The sequence below is a fragment of the Coenobita brevimanus genome, chromosome 70 (assembly GCF_032717465.1).
Source record: "Coenobita brevimanus isolate Jiangsu-jjx chromosome 70, ASM3271746v2, whole genome shotgun sequence".
Lineage (NCBI taxonomy): Eukaryota > Metazoa > Arthropoda > Malacostraca > Decapoda > Coenobitidae > Coenobita > Coenobita brevimanus.
The window spans coordinates 41,626,709-41,642,789 of NC_137023.1; the positions used below are offsets into that span (position 1 = coordinate 41,626,709).

At 41.3% G+C, this 16,081-nt stretch overlaps 1 protein-coding gene across 1 annotated transcript in view; it reads left to right on the forward strand.

The window, feature by feature from the left end:
• LOC145406425 (uncharacterized) overlaps nucleotides 1–8,458 on the forward strand; it is a 57,447-nt gene extending 48,989 nt beyond the window's left edge. The window contains exons 6-7 of the mRNA XM_080277581.1: nucleotides 7,900–8,013; nucleotides 8,327–8,458. Of these exons, the coding sequence (XP_080133707.1) occupies nucleotides 7,900–8,013; nucleotides 8,327–8,458 (246 nt within the window). The remainder of the gene's footprint in view (nucleotides 1–7,899; nucleotides 8,014–8,326) is intronic.
• The last annotated feature ends 7,623 nt before the right edge of the window (nucleotides 8,459–16,081 follow it).

Consider the following 16,081-nt stretch of genomic DNA (forward strand, 5'->3'; position numbering starts at 1 on the left):
TTATATGTGGAGAGGAAAAAAGTACCCCTGGGGGTAGGTCTTTTTTTTTCAAGAATACTCCCCCAGTATCCCTGCTTGTTGTAAAAGGCGACTAAAAGGGTTGGCGGAGGGTTAGTGCCCCTCCCCGGAAAACAACTAACTAAAAAGACAAACAATAAGCCTCAGACAAGGACTGACCAAAAGATGACGACCAAGGACTGGACAAGGAACATGGTTATCGGAACTTGGAATGTAAGGGGAGCGAGTGATGAGGTGAGAGAGAGATTGTCCAGGTGCTTGAGGGTGCGAAAGTTGATGTATGGGGAATAACTGGAACGAAATGGAAGAGTGAGTGTGAGAGAATGGGCGTATGGAAGGGGTATATGTGCAGGAGTAGGTGAGAATGAGAGGGCAAAAGAAGGAGTATGTATAGTTGTGAGTAAAAGATGGAAGAAGAGCATAAGACAGTATGGATCAGTTGGGTCAAGGATTGTGTGGGTAAGATTGAAAGTTGGAATACAAATGTGGACGATTGTGTGTGTGTATGTGTCAACGGAAAATCATGCAAGCAGAGTGAGAGAAGGGTTCTGGACAAATGTGGAAGTGTGCATGGAAAAGTTTGGAAGGAATGAGAGAGTGTTTTTGATCGGTGATATGAATGGTAAAGTAGGGAATGTGAAGGTGGATGGAATAGTTGGTGAGTGGGGTGTGCCTGCTGAGATAGATGAGAATGGCAGTGTGTTAGTGGACATTTGTGCTGGGAGGGGGTTGGTGATAGCCAATACCCTCTTCAGGCACAAGATGATCCACAGGCATACATGGCGAGTGATGAGAAGGTTGGGTGGTGAACTGAATGAAAGGAAGGCAATGATTGATTATGTGTGGTGTGGATGAAAGGATGCGAAAATGTGTAATGGATGCAAGAGCTTATAGAGGTTGGGGGAGTGGACTTTCTGACCACTACTTGGTGGTGGCCAGAATCAAGGTCCAATTAGGATGGAGAAATAGAAGAAGAGAGGGACGGGAAGAAGGAGTATTTGTAAGGAGAGTGGAAAGGTTACAAGAGGATGAGAAAAAGGCAGAGTATAAGAGTGAAGTGGAGAAACGATTGGGCATATATGAAATGGAGCAGATGGGGGATGTGGAAGGTGTGTGCAGGATATTCACAGAAGAAATATGTGCTGCATGTGATGTGGTGTGTGGGATGAAGAGAAGACAGAGGGGTGTGCAAGGAACAGCGTGGTGGAATGAAGAGGTGAGACAGGCTGTGGCACAAAAGAAGAAAGCATACAATGAATGGATGAGAAATAGGGGCGTGGAAGAAGTTGAGAGGCAGAAGAGAGAGTTATATGTAGAAAGAAAGAGAGGTGAAAAGATTAGTTAGAGAGAGTAAGAAGAGAGCAGATGAGGAATTTGGAAGGAACTTGAGTGTAAAGTGGAGGGACTGTAAGAAAATGTTCTGGAAAGAGGTGAAAAGAGTAAGACAGGGTGGAAGTGAAGTTAGCAGGGGAGTGAAAGATAAAAATGGTAGATTACTAGTGGAGAACGGAGAAAAAGTGAGCAGATGGAGAGAACACTTTAAGGAATTGTTGAACATAGAGGATGGAAGTAATGCGAGTATAAATGCCTGGGGAATGGCTGGGAGGAGGAGGGATGTCAGAAGACAGGAAGAAATCAGTAGGATAGAAGTTGTGGAAGCAATGAAGAAAGTTAAATTGGGGAAAGCCCCAGGAATTGATGGAGTGTGTGGTGAAATGCTGAAGTATGGGGGAGAGATAGTAGTAGAATGGATGTGGAAGAGGTGCAGATTGGCCTGGGAGGAAGGTAGAGTCCCGGAGGATTGGAAGTCAGGTATAATTATTCCCTTGTACAAAGGAAAAGGGGAAAAAGAAGTGTGTGGTAATCATAGGGGCATCTGTCTTCTTAGTATAATAGGAAAAGTGTATGGTAGGATACTTATTGACAGAGTTAGAGAAAGAACAGAGGAATTAGTTGGAGAAGAACAGGGAGGCTTTAGGAAGGGAAGAGGTTGTGTAGATCAGATAGTCATTCTTTGATCTTTAGTGGAAAAGTTTCTAGAGAAGGGAAAGAAGCTGTATGCGGCTTTCATGGATTTGGAGAAAGCATATGACGGGGTGGATAGACAAGGATTGTGAAAAGTATTAAGAATATATGGAGTAGATGGGAAGTTGTTGAATGTTGTGAAGAGTATGTATGATGGTGCTAAGGCTGCAGTGCATGTGGATGGTGAACTGAGTGAATTTTTCTCTTTGAATGTTGGGTTGAAACAGGGATGTGTCATGTCTCCATGGTTGTTCAATCTGTACATGGATGGGGTAATAAAAGAGGTACAAGGTAGGGTAGTGAATGTTGGAGTGGCCCTGGTGAGAGAGGGTAGTGTTTGGAAACTCCCTGTACTGTTGTTTGCAGATGATACTTTGTTGTTGAGTGAAGACGAAGGGGAGCTGCAAGGCTTGGTGGACGAGTTTGGGAGAATGTGTAAGAAACGGAATCTAAAGGTGAATATAGGGAAGAGTAAAGTGATGGTCTTTGTGAGAGGTGAAGTCAGTGAATGTACAGAGAGGTTGGATGGTGAGGAATTGGAAAATGTGAGTATGTTTAAGTACTTGGGTAGTGTGATGAGTAAGGATGGAGGCTTGGAAGGTGAAGTGCTTGAAAGGGTACAACAGGAAAGAAAGGTTGCTGGTTCTTTGAAAGCAGTGATAAGAAGCAGGGAAGTGAGCATGGAAGTGAAAAAGTTACTACATGACAGTATTGTGATTCCAACTCTAACGTATGGAAGTGAAGCTTGGACGTTGCTGGAAGGACACAAGTCAAGAGTGAGAGCAGTGGAAATGAGTTATTTAAGAGGAGCCTGTGGAGTCACAAGGAGAGACAGGCGACAAATGAGAATATAAAACAGCATTGTTGTGTGGATGTGGATGTGATAGGAAGCGTTAGGAGGAATACACTGAGGTGGTTTGGCCATGTGGAGAGGATGGAGGGTGAAAGACTGACGAAGAGAGTGTATGTGAGTGAGGTGGAGAGGGGAAGAGGGAGGGGGAGGCCGAGGATGAGATGGAGGGATGGGGTGGAGAGGTATATGAAAGAGGGGGGGGTGAGTTGGGAGCGGGGCAGTGAAATGGCGGGGGACAGGGCAACGTGGAGGCGATTTGTTTGTGGCCACCCCGAACGGGATTGAGGCGTCTGGCAATAGATAGATAGATAGATAGATAGATAGGAAAAAAGAGGTGGAAAGTTTAGTGAGAGAGAGGAAGAAGACAGTGGGTGAGGAATTTGGAAGGAATTTGAGTATAAAGTGGAAGGAATGTAAGAAAATGTTCTGGAAGAAGGTAAAGAGAATTAGGGTGATAGGGAAGTTGGGAAGTAAAAGATAAAAATGGCAGAGTGGGGAGAAAATGTCAGCAGATGGAGAGAACATTTTAAGGAACTGTTAAACATCGAGAATGAATGTAATGCTAGTTTAAGTAGCTGGAGAATGGCTGGGAGGAGGGAGGTGAGAAGGGAGGAAGAGATCAATAGGATGGAAGCAGTGGAAGCAATGAAGAAAGTCAAAATGGGGAAAGCCCCAGGAATTGATGGAATGTGTGGTAAAATGCTGAAGCATGGGGGAGAGATAGTAGCAGAGTGGATATAGAAGATGGGGGAGAGATAGTAGTAGAGTGGATATGGAAGATATTCAGATTGGCCTGGGAGGAGGGTAGGGTCCCGGAGAATTGAAAGTCAGGTATAATTATTCCTCTGTACAAAGGAAAGGGGAAAAAGAAGTGTTTGGTAATCATAGGGGCATTTGTCTTCTTATTGTAATAGGCAGACTATATGGTAAGATACTTATTGACAGAGTTAGGGAAAGAACAGTGAAATTAGTTGGAGAAGAGCAGGGAGGTTTTAGGAAGGGGAGAAGTTGTGTAGATCAGATATTCATTCTTAGATCTTTAGTGGAAAAGTTTCTAGAGAAGGGAAAGAAGTTTGCAGCCTTCGTGGATTTGGAGAAAGCACATGACAGGGTGGATAGACAAGGAATGTGGAAAGTATTAAGAATATATGGAGCAGATGGGAAGTTGTTGAATGCCTTGAAAACTTTGTATGAGGGTGCTAAGGCTGCAGTGCATGTGGATAGTGAACTGAGTGAATTTTTCTATCTGAATGTTGGATTGAAACAGGGATGTGTCATGTCTCCAAGGTTGTTCAGTCTGTATATGTAAGAGGTTATAAGAGCTACAAGGTAGGGCAGAGAATGTTGAAGCAGCCCTAATGAGAGAGGGCAGCATTTGGAAACTTTCTGTACTGTTGGTTGCAGATGATATTGTATTGTTAAGTGAAGACAAAGGGGAACTGAAAGTTTAGTGAATGAGTTTGGGAGTGTGTGAAGAAACAAAATCTAAAGGTGATTGTAGGTTAAAGTTATGGTCTTTGAGAGAAATGAAGTCACTGAATGTACAGTGAGGATGGATGATGATGAAATGGAAAATGTGGGTGCATTTAAGTTCTTGGGTAGTGTGATGAGTATGGATGGAAGTTCGGAGGATGAAGTGCTTGAATGGGTGCAACATGGAAGAAAAGTTGCTGCTTCTTTGAAAGCAGTGATAAGAAATAGAAAAGTGAGCATGAAAGTAAGTAAGTCGCTGCATGACAGTATTGTGATACCAACCCTAACATATGGAAGTGAAGCTTGGACCATGTTGGAAGGACACAAGACAAGAGTGAGAGCAATGGAAATAGGTTATTTGAGAGGAGCCTGTGGAGTTACATGGAGAGACAGACCAACAAATGAGGAAGTGAAGGAGTGATGTGGTGTGGATGTGATAGAAGGCTTTAGGAGGAATACACTGAGATGGTTTGGCCATGTGGAGAGGATGGAGAGTGAGAGACTGACAAGAGAGTGTATATGAGTGAGGTGGAGTGGAGAGGCATATGAGAGAGGGGTGTGTGAGCTGGGGGGAGGGCAGTGAACTGGCAAGGGACAGGGTGACATTGAGGCGATTTGTTTGGGGCCACCCTATACGGGATTGAGGCATCTGGCAATAAAGAGATAGATAGTAAAGTCACAGTACAATAACAGCCAATTTCATTATACCATATCCTTCTTGTAAAGCTGTCACAATGTAGTAACTCCATTCTCGTAATATCATTCCTGTAAAGTTGTCACAGTACATTAATAGCTAGTCCCACAATATCTCTTTCCTGTAATGTCCCCACAAGTCTCCGTAACAATATCAGCAACATACAGTCCCAAAACACACCCTCATTTTTTTTTTTTTTTTTTTTTTTTTTTTTTTTTTTTTTAACAACTGCTAGATGTCTCAGTAAGAGTACTGTAATAGCTAATCCCATTTCATCCTCATGGAAGTATAGACACAAAAGGCTAGGCTACTGCAGTCCACTACATTTATAGGTAGACCACCACCTTACTCACTTTGGTAGCATTATTAGATGTTAATATGAAAAAAAAAAAAAAGTCTCCTCTTGGAGAGAGGCCATCACTCCTGCCACGCATTATAACCACAAGGTCATCTGGCATCGTCGTACAAGTTTCACTGTGGGATTTTGAGGAGGGGCAGAGTTGGAAGGGCAAGTCATGCTGAAGAAAAAAATGTTCACCAGTTTTAAGTTCTCTAACATGATTTTGGCAGCTCACCTACAGTGTAGCACTGCAAATAGTCAAGTTACAGAATACTGTATTTCATTACAGCACACAGTGGTAGGTGGTGATGACCATCATCTACACACTTGATGTAATGCTGCCTATTTTTTCCTTCACCTTCATCATTGTTTTTCTGTGTCTGCCCTCCTCTCTTGCTATTTCTCCCATCTTTCCTGCTACTCTTTAGTACTCTCCATTCCTTTTCAGGTGGCTTTACATTGATTGACAAGCCTAATACCAGGAAACCATTTACAATGCTGGGTGGTAACCTTATAACCAGCCCATACGAGTCAACAAATGGGTTGGCAGAGGGTTTGTGCCCCTCCCTGTAAAACAACTAACTCAAAGTCAAATGGCCGCCCTTTATGGGATTATGGCATCTGCCAATAGATAGATATATAAATACAGTAATTTTATACATAATAATAGCCTGCCTGATGCTGCATAGTCAATGACATATGGACTTGGGAGGGTTGAAGGAAAAGGTTGATTTGGAGAAGACTGAAGAACATGTAATAAAAAAAAATAAAAAAATTGATCACATGAAAATACCATAAGTAGGAAGTGCAGGAAATATAAGCATGAAATTGAAAGACAGTAAAACATGGTGGATCATATCTTGCTGTGGCAGTGAAATAGGTTCGAGGCAGTTAAACATGGGGGACATCCTGAAATAGTAGTGAAATATGCAGGAGTGAGAGAAAGGAGGTAAAACATTAGGGGTGCCATCTTGGAGTGGCATAGAAATGCACAGAAATAAAAGTGAGTAAAACATTAGGGGTCTATCTCTATCTGTTGCCAGACGTCTTAATCTCCTAAGGGGTGGCCACATACAAATCGCCTCCATGTCACCCCGTCCAAATCCATTTCACTGCCCTGCTCCCAGCTCACACCCCCCTCTCTCAAATACCTCTCCACTCCATCCCTCCATCTCATCCTTTGCATCCCCCTCCCTCTCCCCCCCTCCACCTCACTCACATACACTCTCCTCGTCAGTCTCTGACTCTCCATCCTCTCCACATGGCCAAACCACCTCAGTGTGTTTCTCTTAATGCTTCCTGTCACATCCACATCCACACCACAACACTCCTTCACTTCCTCATTGGTCAGTCTGTCTCTCCATGTGACTCTGCATGCTCCTCTCAAATTAGGTGTGATATCTTGAAATGCCACTTTAAGCTGTTGCTACAGCTGGCCTTTTGTGATGGCTCATTTACAGGCTTATGCTTACAAGTCCCATCTGCTTTCTGTTTTCTGTCTTGATGCAAATTTTTGATATGCACATCTCCTAATAGTCCTGAAACCACATTGTTCATCCTCACCAGACATTCTTTACCATTTCTTGCATTTTGTTCATATGCTGCATAATTCCCAAAACAAGCAGAAGACTTATCCTCCAATAATTTCTGCACAAATTTTAGTGACAGTTACATTAGTTTGTAAGTGGGAATGATGACAGCCTTCTTCCACTCAATTAGTTCAACTCCATTTCTTTACTTTTTTTTTTTCTTTCATTTTACATTCGCATAAATTGGTCAATGCACTCTCTCCGGTGCAGTTTACCCTTTTACACATGACTTTCCAACACATGCTGCCTTCCCATTCTTCAACCTCTTTTTTTAGCATATGCATTCACTATCCACACATTCATTGTATCAATATCATGCTGTTCTTGGATGCCTGCCCTGTCCTCTTTTCCTTCCTTCCTCATCTGTCTTTGTTTACTTCATTCTTTCCCCTTCCTTATATCTAGGGGTGACTCTACACTGAATAATGAACCAAATGGTTTACCGTACACCAAGAAACCATTTACTACGCTGTGTGGTAACCATATAACCAGATTATGGCGCCTGGTGGTTTAGTGGGTAATTAAGGCACTCCAGTCGGATAAAGCCAATGCAGGCTTATATCCAAGGGGTGATTGGGGTTTATTGCACCTGTAATGCCACTCAGTGATGAGTGAGGCTGGTCACTCTCCTCTTAAACGTCAGGACCAACTTGCTTAGCCCCAGGTCTCTACGCTTCTCATGGGGCAACACTGGATTAGATGATGAATGAATGCCTCATCTACCACCAACACTCCTTCTCTGCACATCACCAAACACTATCATGTTATCTTCCTAATAATCATAACAAAATCAAGCAAATGACATATTGCTTTGGATAACCAATACAACTAAGTTAGAAATGTATACAAAATGCAGATGAGTTTTCCTTTGATACTTAAGTTAATCATTAGTTGTTTTTTCCTTCAGATTACTTACTCGGAATCTCTAAGATTCCTACCCCAATGTTCTGACCTTTTTGAACGTCCTGGCACCTCAGCTCTTGTAAGAGCTTGCTCCAATTCTCCTCCACAAACCAATACGGTATGTTTTCCTAATATGTTGTAAACTGTAAATGCATGCAAAATACTGACTTTTAGAAAAAAAAGCAAAACAGAATCACCATTAACAGTAAAATAATGAAGAATGCAATGAAAACTTTCTGTAACTGGGCATTTTTACGAGGAAGTACAGTATCGCAATACAGCACAGTACAATATGATATTTATCTGCACATTACTTCTGGTGTCATATTTATGGTACTGTTCTTTCAAACTTTATAATATACTGTACCATATACTTTTATGTACACTTTGCTTCAATAATTATTCTAATATATATAATCCATATATTTCAGTTGACGTACACACTCTCGGAGAGCTTACAATACTTCTACCTGGGTTTCTATGACAACGGCAATGATCATCAGAGCACTGGTGGTGTTGCCTACCAGAATCCCAGCATTTCCTACACTCAAAACAAGTGCTAGGATGCTTCAGCACACTTCGGCTTATGAAGACTTTATGAAAATCACCATCTCCAGTAGAAACAGTGTACCTGTAACCCAAGTACGAGGCCAGCTCCTGAAAATATCAGTAGTCAGTTCTCTCTTAAAGGCTATGCAGGCAAACTATGACTTCATGTGCAACATACTTCTTATTTACTACAGAGTAGTTAAAAAAAGAAAAAAGAAAAAAAGTAATGATTAAATTCAGAACAACTTTACAAAGAATCACGAACAACTATAAATGAAGGATGGGTTTTAATTCATGAATAACTTTATTATGGAACCATTTAAAGTGATACAACTTTAAATGGGGAATGTCTGTATCATCACCTACACACAACACTTTTTGTCCAGTATTAGCCTTTCATATACTGTATATGCAGTCAAGAAAAGAATCATAAACCAAGTTATTCAAGATTTCATAATACTGTTCCAGGTAAATGTTGTTGCTCTGCAAGTTTTTCTTTATGGTAATACCATAATTTCTAAGATAGTGTACAGTATTTCCTAAGTTGCATAAAATTCCTACTTTATGGTACATTAATAAAAACCACAGGCAAACATATTCATGAAATTTACCAGAGATTATTTTCAAATGCTTTATCCACTGTTTCAAAATGTATACAGAAGAAAAGTTCAGATACCGGTACTTTCTGGGGAGGGCTGACTGTACAGTATTCTATTGGTCAGCTCTGAGACAGCCATCTTCCAGTCTTTCCAAAGGGGCAGGGTGGCACAGTGGTAGAGCGTTGGACTCAGGACCGGGGGGTTGTGAGTTCGAGCCACATCCTGTAGCTGCCATGCTGGGAGGGGTAACGCCCTCCTGTCACCTAGCAGGGCTATATGATCTAATAAGGTCTAGCTTGGAGGAATATTTCCCTTTCCCCTTCCAGTCTTTCATATGTACTGAGTACAGAAATAATGAACAGAACCAATCTTAAATTTGGTTCACTATTTTGTGATTTCTTTTGGGAAAGACAGTTGTTTGTGGGTTCCAAACTTTTGATCTCTTCATCAAGAAAAAATAAATAAATAAAATGCCATCCACCAGCAATCCAGAAAAAGTATATTTTTGATCACTGGAAGAGCATTCATTGGCTGTCTTTTAGTGCATATTATCATTAAAAATACCTATGCTGTCATATCAAATTCCATTACTGTATATTTTAAAGAACCCACTGTCATGTTCAGATGCTACTGCTTTGCATATTTGTTGTATAAGAACTGTTTCCCCCACTGTAGTGCATACCTGGACACCATATCTTCATGGACACAATTACACTCGAATGTTATGATCACCAAATGCTAAGTTACCATGAAAACATAACAAAGATCACTGCAGAAGAATCCAAGACTTAAAAAGAATTATAAGACAGCTTTTACTTCATAACAAGGATCACTGCAGAAGAATCCAAGACTTAAAAAGAATTATAAAGCAGCTTGTATTTACCTCAGTATTTATGTATTTAATTGTGGTAGGTCAAGGTGCTCACCATTCACTCGATGTGGTGCTCCTTTGGGTGTCTGCGCATTCCTCTCTTCCTTCTTTCCTCTTCTGTCATTTTTTCCTTTATTCTTTCCTCTTCCTTTTGCCTGTGGGTGACTTTACACTTCCTCATCTGTCTTTCTTTCTTTCATTCTTTCATCTTCCTTCTGCCTGTGGGTGATTCTACATTGAGTTACAAGCCAAATGGTTTCCTGTACACCAGGAAACCATTTACTGTTCTGGGTGGTAACCATATAATCAAATTATGGTGGCTGGTAGTTTAGTGAGTAATTAAGGTGCTGCAATCAGATTGAGCCTGTGTAGGTTTATATCCAAGGGGTAGTTTGGGTTTAGTGCTCATGTAATGCCAATCAGGGGCAATTTTTATTTATTTATTTAATTTTTTGTATGTGTCCGACTGAGCATAGGCTTCACAGCCTGCTATCAAGGTCCGTTAGTCCTCCTACGTACCATCCACCCCTACGTGTCACCACTCTGGCGCTAACACCCACTGTCCATGTTGGGCACATGCTAGGGCTGTCTCATACAGGACTGGTGTATTGGTATTAGGGGGGGTATTTTTACGATGTGTCAGTGGTCTTCTGGTAGATCAGTAAAGTCTGATTTGATGAAATTCAAATCCTTAAACTGTTCCCTGCCCCAGTGGGGATTTGATCCTGGGTCCTGTAGGACTGCAGGCCACCTCTCTACCGACTGAGCCACCGCCTCCCCCAAAGTGAGGCTGGTCACTCTCATCTTAAATGTCAGGACCAACTTGCCTAGCCCCAGACTCGTATGCTCCTTATGAGGCAACATAGGATTGGATGATGGATGGATGGATTACCATGAATGATTGTTTCATCATCAAAATATTTCATTACACTTTAAAACAATGAAGATTAGTTACTGTATTTAATCTCTCACTACATCATTCTACGGACAGATTTTTTCATTGAGCTCATGAAGTCATCCAAAATACAATGGAAAGTTCACTATAAAATGTGCTTTCTTGAATTAAAATTCAAAGATTTGGCAGTACATAAAAGTGCTGTATTGTGAATGTAATAGTGTTTTTTTGTGTGTGTAAAAAAATAATAATGTTAATCATGATCAAACACATAATTATCCAAACTCTGGTGGTAAAATCTCGGTTCAGTCTCTTATTTCTGAGGTCACACATATAACCTCTATCAGGTCTCTATACTGCTCAGTCTCTAGCAGCCTCTCTGTTCATCCCTTATTCCTGAGGTCGTGCACATAACCTCCATCCCAGTAATTTAGAGCACATTAACCCACTAAACCACCAGGCATCCATTTGTTGGCTTTACTGTAATATAGACTGAATTCAGGCAGATGAAACCCTGAGGCATTATCCACAGTAAAATCCAGCAAACATTACACTTAAAAGAGGGAGTGTTAATATTAAGTGCCATGTAATGCATGTAATAATATACCACAGTCCCCCCCTGTGATATTAATAGGGTAAAAGTAATACTTGTGTCCCTCCAATGTCTTGTTGTATTTTGTTGTGGGTAACACCAAGGGGTTTTATTTGCCATGAAACACACTATAAACCAATTAGTGTGGTGATAGTGATTTTGTTGCTATCATTGAGATAGTTCCATTTTATGTAGATGCCTTGTGGTGAGGAGGTTGTGAATGGGCAGTGGTTCTGGCCAACACCAGCCTATAATTCATTTCAGTACTGTATAAACACATTGTGGGGAATAGGTTATGAATGGGCAGTGGTTCTAACTGGTTATAAAGGTGCCACCACATGAAGGCTTTGCAGGACCTACAGTACCTCCTCCCATCAGATCATGCACGTCTTGTCGAACATGCTTCTGCAGTCCATGTCTCTGTACAGATGAATTGAAAATGGCACATGGTACTGGGTTTGCAGTTCAGTTTCCTGATCATTCATATCAGTATAGCCTTCCTTCAATAGCTTCAGGTATGACGGCTGAACTTCATGCTTTATTACTTGCGGCGCGTAAATGTTACAGCCATCCTTCATTGTCCTTCATTCTATTCTCTGACTCCCTTAGTGCACTCCATCTGTTGCAGTCAACTTTGCACTTCCATCCTCTCATCTTAGAGATTCAATAGTGGCTGTTTCGTCTGTCTATCAAGAAAAAATCAGTGTCTTTCTGCTGGGTGCCAGGTCATGCTGGCGTTCCTGGTAACGAAACCATGGATGCCTTGGCTCGCGAAGCCCTCCAGTCCCCTTTTGTGCCCTTTCGGTCTGTTCCAGTTTCTGATTTTTTTCCTATCTTCCGAGTGTTCTTCTGACAGCGGTGGCAGTCTTGCTGGTCCTTGTTGACTGGTAATAAACTCCAGACTGTTAAATCTTCTGTTTCTCCGTGGTCCAATCCTTGTCATTGTAACCGCCATTGGGAGATTGCCCTCGCTCGGTTACGGATTGGTCATACACGTCTTGCTCATGAGTATTTGATGTCTTGTGATTCACTGCCTTTCTGCCCTGCTTGCAATGTTCCCCTGTCAGTACACCACATTCTCAGTCCCCGACATACAGGAGTTCACCTTCAACTATTCCCGTTTTTATCCTCCCTTTGCCGACCACCAGTTTTAAGCGATATTTTAAGTGAGTCTCGGTATTTTTCTATTACCCGTTTAATGTTCTTTTTAACTCATTTAGGAATTTTATATGATATTTAATTTTATCTTCTGTTTTTCCCTTATTTTCATCCTTTACCATATTTTCATTCTGTGATGCGACTTAGTGCCATATGGTCTTTGTTACCTGGTACTATCTTTTCATTTCATTTCATTTCATTTCATTTCTAGTGGTAAATTCAAAGGTTAAAAAAAAAAAAAAAAAAAAAAAAAATCAATCTCATAGCCATTAAAATGACTGACTTCCATTCATTAATCATCCAAGCCTTCAAAATTTTCACCTCTGATATCCATCCATACATTATCCAGGCCAATACTGTATTATCCCGGGAGCACAGGGGCCTGGGGCCCTTGCTACTTAGTCCAAACATTTAAGGTGAGTGACCAGTTGCTCATCCTGTTGCAGCATTATGTGAGCAACAAACACAAACCATTCCTTGGAACCACACCTTAATAAACCACATCTTGTTGAAGTGCCATACCTCACTAGACCACCAGAAATCTAATAACTCAATGTGGATAGTGAAGCTAATACATTACCTCAGTAAACAGGACAGTCTTACTTTTGATCAGAGAAATGTTCCATAAAGTGCAACAGGGAACAGCTGTAATAACCATGGTAAAACTGAAGCATTTTCTTACTCCATAGGTACAATCAAAGGTATAACTATCTTCCCAGTTCTGTCTAGAGAAAATTTACACCTGGCAAAATACAGTGAAAACCCTATCCCTGCTAGTGCATGTTTCAAATGGTTCAATTTTCCATTATATGTTCGTCAAACTTTGGGAAGATACGTGTGTCTCTCTGTACACTTCCACTCATAACGCATTTTGGTATACAGTATTTTGTATAAACACATCACAGAACTGTCTCCATTACATTTTACCATTTACAAAAACTGCACAGTTAACTGCATCAACACATGGCCTTCTTCAGCCCGGTCACCATGTTCTTCACTTCTAACATTTACAGTATACAGTACATTCTCAGGCACGAAACATTCATTCTTTGTGCACCAGCCTACGCTATACTGTAGTCTATTTGACTGACCTGTGCAGCTGAGATGTATGGAACGAGTAGGGTGTGTTTGGTTCATGGCTGCTGATGGTGTCATTAAAGTACTGTAAATGCATTCATGTATTGTAGTGCAACATGTGGACATTGGTGTACACTGTGGGTGGATATTTTGGTGCTATGTGCCGACACAGGTGTACACTGTGGGTGGATGCAGTGCAACATGCGGACGTGGGTGTACACGGTTGGTGAATAATTTACTTCAAACGTCACTCACCGTTTTATAAAACTTATAATCAACTTTAATTTTCTTTGATAACAGTAAACTTTTAAAGCTAATTTTGACCTCTTTAGCTTTGGAAATTAATCCATATTAAAGCTGGTTGCTTAAATTGCAAGCAGTTAAAAAATATAAATATATACTTGTTAAAATAAGAAGAGCTGTAGATTTATATCATTGGCAGCCAATCAGCAGCTGTGAATCAAGCACACCCTACTTGCCCCATACATCTCACCTGCACAGGTCAATCAAATAGACTATAGCAATATGCCACTTTCCACCATGCTTCTCTCACTCCCATTTATCAATTTTTCAAGTTGATCCATCTGCCAAGTATTGTACAATATTTATCTTTCACCATTTACAGTATTAGCATTTTTTCATATTCATCCCTTATATTATCCCACTCTTCACACATTTAATTATAATCATCATCCGGACCTCCATTCCCATCCTAAGGCAGGGTGAAGAGTGGTAACGTCCAGACAGCCAAAGATTGCCTAGTTCCGTGGACCCTGCTTCCATTCACTCATCATTCAAGCCCTTGAAATCCTGGCTCTATCAGATAGGCTGCATGAAATTCCATCCCATTCTGTAGCTTCACTCATCATTCAAGCCCTTGAAATCCTGGCTCTGTCAGATAGGCTGCATGAAATTCCACCCCATTCTGTAGTTTCACTCATACCTATCTGATAGAGCCAATCTGAATGCTGTCACGTTAAAAAGGGGTGCCAACTCCCTGGTCATGCACTTCACACGAACTTCATCAACCAGCATGATCTCTTGTCAGTCCCTTAGCCTCACCAACTTCCATACCTCTCTTCCTTACACCTCATCCACCATATCCCTCCACCTTCTTCTTGACCTGCCTCACCTCCTCCCTCTTTCAAATTCGCACAGATATACCTTTTTCACTACTTTGTTATCATCCATTCTCTCCACATGACCATACCATCTCAGTACAGTACTCTCTCTTCAGTTCTGGTGTCCACAGACTTGCTCTCTCCGCATCTTTCAAGAATCACATTATTCCGTATCCTATCCACTCTCTGTACTCCACATACATTCCTCAGCAGTCCCTCTCCACTGCTCTTATTCTTGACTTTTCATATTCATGCCACACTATAGTCTCACATCCATATGTTAAAGCTGGCACTAACACTCCTTCATGTAAGCCACGTGCAGCTGCAACACCCAAGCCTCTGTTTATTATCAAGGCCTTCATAGCACATGCTACACTCCCTCCTTGTGGTACTCTACTTTCCACTTCTTTTGCACATTTTCCTCTCTTTTCTATCACTGAACCCAGGTATTTGAACTCTCACCACTTCCAGCCTCTCTCCATTCACTGTAACATCACACTGGGAGTCACCTTCTCTCTCAATAACCATCACTTTACTCTTCTCTACATTTACTCTCAAAGCACAGTAATCACAGACATCTACAAAACTCTACACTAGTCTACCAAGCTCATGTCTGGTATTTGCAGGTAGCACTGCATCATCATTGTACAACAAGTCTGAGATATTCAATCCATCACCATCCATTACCAACGCCATCCCTCTCTCCATTATTCATGTTTTTATTTCTCCCACATGCCTACACTGATCGTGAATCATTCATGTAGATGCCCATTTACCTTTACACATGCCTCACTACTGTCATAAAAACTCTTGATGGCACCCAGCAGCTTACCATCTACACTGTACATGCACAAAACCTTCCACAATCCATCTGTATCTACTTTGTCATATGCTTTTTTCAGATCCATAAATGTTATAAACACCTTATAGCCCTTCTCACAAGCCTTCTCCACTATGTCTCACTGCAGATATTTTATTTACACATCCTCTGCCACTCCTAAAGCCACCTTAATCATCATTCACTAGGACATCTGACATCTGTCTCACTTTATAAACATTCCTCCATACAGCTTCCCTACAACACTCAACAGACTTGTGTCACGATACCTTGAACTTACTTTGAAGTGCTTCTGCCTCAAGGTGGTGTTGATCCCTCATTTATTCTTGAGGCAAGGCCATGACATCACCACCACCCTTAACCATGTTGCAGGTATTCCAGCTGGGCCACAATGGAGTTGGAGGTTGCTGGACGTGACAAGGTGTATCCTGGAACTCCTGATTGGTCCGGGATGGTAGTCAGGAACTTGTCTAATTTCTTCTTGAA